This window comes from Seriola lalandi, unplaced genomic scaffold (assembly GCF_002814215.2).
Source record: "Seriola lalandi dorsalis isolate HSWRI2012SDOR001 ecotype SW California unplaced genomic scaffold, Sedor1 jcf7180001974211, whole genome shotgun sequence".
NCBI classification, from domain to species: Eukaryota; Metazoa; Chordata; class Actinopteri; order Carangiformes; family Carangidae; genus Seriola; species Seriola lalandi.
In genome coordinates, this window is record NW_019444877.1 from 1 (window position 1) to 2,118 (window position 2,118).

The 2,118-nt window shown below is 38.1% G+C and overlaps 1 protein-coding gene across 1 annotated transcript; it reads right to left on the minus strand.

The window, feature by feature from the left end:
* Positions 1-51: 51 nt before the first annotated feature.
* LOC111653737 (glycine--tRNA ligase-like) lies at positions 52-1,224 on the minus strand (the record flags this gene model as incomplete). Its single annotated transcript, XM_023404407.2, has 3 exons — positions 1,072-1,224; positions 299-400; positions 52-154 (listed from the first exon to the last, which is right to left on the minus strand). Coding segments are annotated over exons 1-3 (250 nt in total), but the record flags the coding sequence as incomplete, so codon positions are not given.
* Positions 1,225-2,118: the final 894 nt, after the last annotated feature.

Below are 2,118 nucleotides of genomic sequence, written 5' to 3' on the forward strand. Positions count from 1 at the left end.
AAAGGCCGCTGGGTGGTTTCTGTTCTCCTCTCTATTGTCATGATATTTTACCTCCATATATGGCAAAAGCCTGATCATAGAAGAATCTCCTCTTCAACGTGTCTTCCATTTTCACCCTGTCCACTGTGTCATCTTTGGGTTGCAAAGCAAGCTCCTAGAGGTGATGAGTGTTTGTAAAATTATTCTTCAAACTGAATGTAAAACACCCAAATCAACTGTAAAGGGAATATTCTAATACAAAAAGTGAAAGTGAAGCCAAAGGATATATGGAAAAAGATTAACCAGACTTTGCTCTGACCTTTGCCTCTAGAATCTTCTTCCGCGCCTTCAGCTCCGCCACGGCTTTGCTCACCTCTTGCTCTGAGGAGCCTTTCTCCTTCAACTGATGCACCAAGTCACCCTGTGGGGAAAACAATACCTATGTCTTAGCTCATCTTCACACTCACACTCAGGCACCTTTACAATTTAACCTTTTGTTTGTGTGCATTTGTTAACTCTCTTTCGCAGCACAGTTGTAGTGGATTCAAGGCAATACATTGGTCACATGGCAAACGCAGCTGAAAATGAGGTGATGGCTGATATGTGACCTATGACATTAACTGCAGATAGAGCAGCAGGTGATATGAACTGATCAGTTTTACACATCTTTTATAATCCTTGATTAATGTCACAAATACATGTTTAAAACAGAGTGTACCCTGCAATGTTCAGTTTAAAATTTTTAATTAAATTTTGGTTTTCACACCATGAGCCTCTGTTATGTATTATTTCTTATCAATTCGGCAAATGTGAATTAATTTAAAAAACATCCCTTGAAGTGCAGATAAAAAACCAGTTCCAGCAATTTATCCAAACAACTTGATAATTTTGTAAGAAATTTGTTTTACATCCATTTTAATGCTCGTAAAATCTAAAACTATGTAAAAAAAAAAAAAAGAATTTTTTTACAGCGTGGTAATGTCAAAAAATGATCACTTCCTCATCTGATCACAGAAATCATTTTGAATCATATAACTGTTCTGAGAAGTGCATACAAACAATTATCCAATCAACAATTTCATTTCGACTCACCTGTTGCTTCACAGCCTCCCTTAAAGGCGCCAATACTTGTTCCATCTTGCCTCGTATAAAAAGTATGCACTCTGTCTGCAGCTGGCTGTGGATCTCCTTTGGACACAAGTGATTTCACTTCAGGCTCTTGTCACACTGCGAGAGAAGAAGGGGAGGTGTCTGACTCTAACTTGTGCTGTTTGAAACCAGGGCTTTTTGTTGCATCATCCAGGAAGCTCAGACAAAAACTACTTTAATTCTCACCATAAAGACAATAGTGAGTTAAATATTATAGACAACCCCTGTCCTAATTAATAAATGAATTGGCCCAGTCAAATCACTGGGGGTCAGAGGACAGAAATAAATAACTTGGGGAGCTTTTGACCCCCTGTTGTGCACTTAGTCACTAATGTATTTAGGAATATGTTCCATGATCTGATCTATGTTTTAGTAGGTTATGAACCTAAACACATTTGCACACATACCCTGAGCCACTTACCCCACTTTGCCCAGCTGTTAGTCTAGCCCTGGTATTGGATAGTAAGTCAGACTTTTCACATTTTATCAGACTATCCAGCTGCAGAAGTGATTCTTTTTTTAAATAGTGTCAAGCAATGAAGTAGATTTTTATAACTAATGAGTTAAAGAAACATTTTGACCATCTAGTTAAATCTATACCCAGGAACATGTCTTTATCAAAATACTCTCTACTGGATGTACACACTCTGACAGCAGGAATCCAGAGCTTCACATTAAGGAACCATCTAAGACCCGCTAGTGATTAAAGTCCCTGTTAAAAAGCTGCCATTATATTTCGATTCTACATGGGTTAATCTGGACATTTACGTAAGGTTACATTTCATAAAGCAACATACATCTGAGGCTTTAACCAAAGTTTCCCTTTTAATAGACTATATTTAAATTATTATTTCATGCTAAACATGGACAGATTCTCTTTCATAACGTGTTTCGAAGCCTCTCGTTCCATCTGAATTTGCAGGTGTTGGTGGAGACGGAGACAGAGACAGGGATGTGACAGGGAACACTGGACATTGGTGGTTATACTTG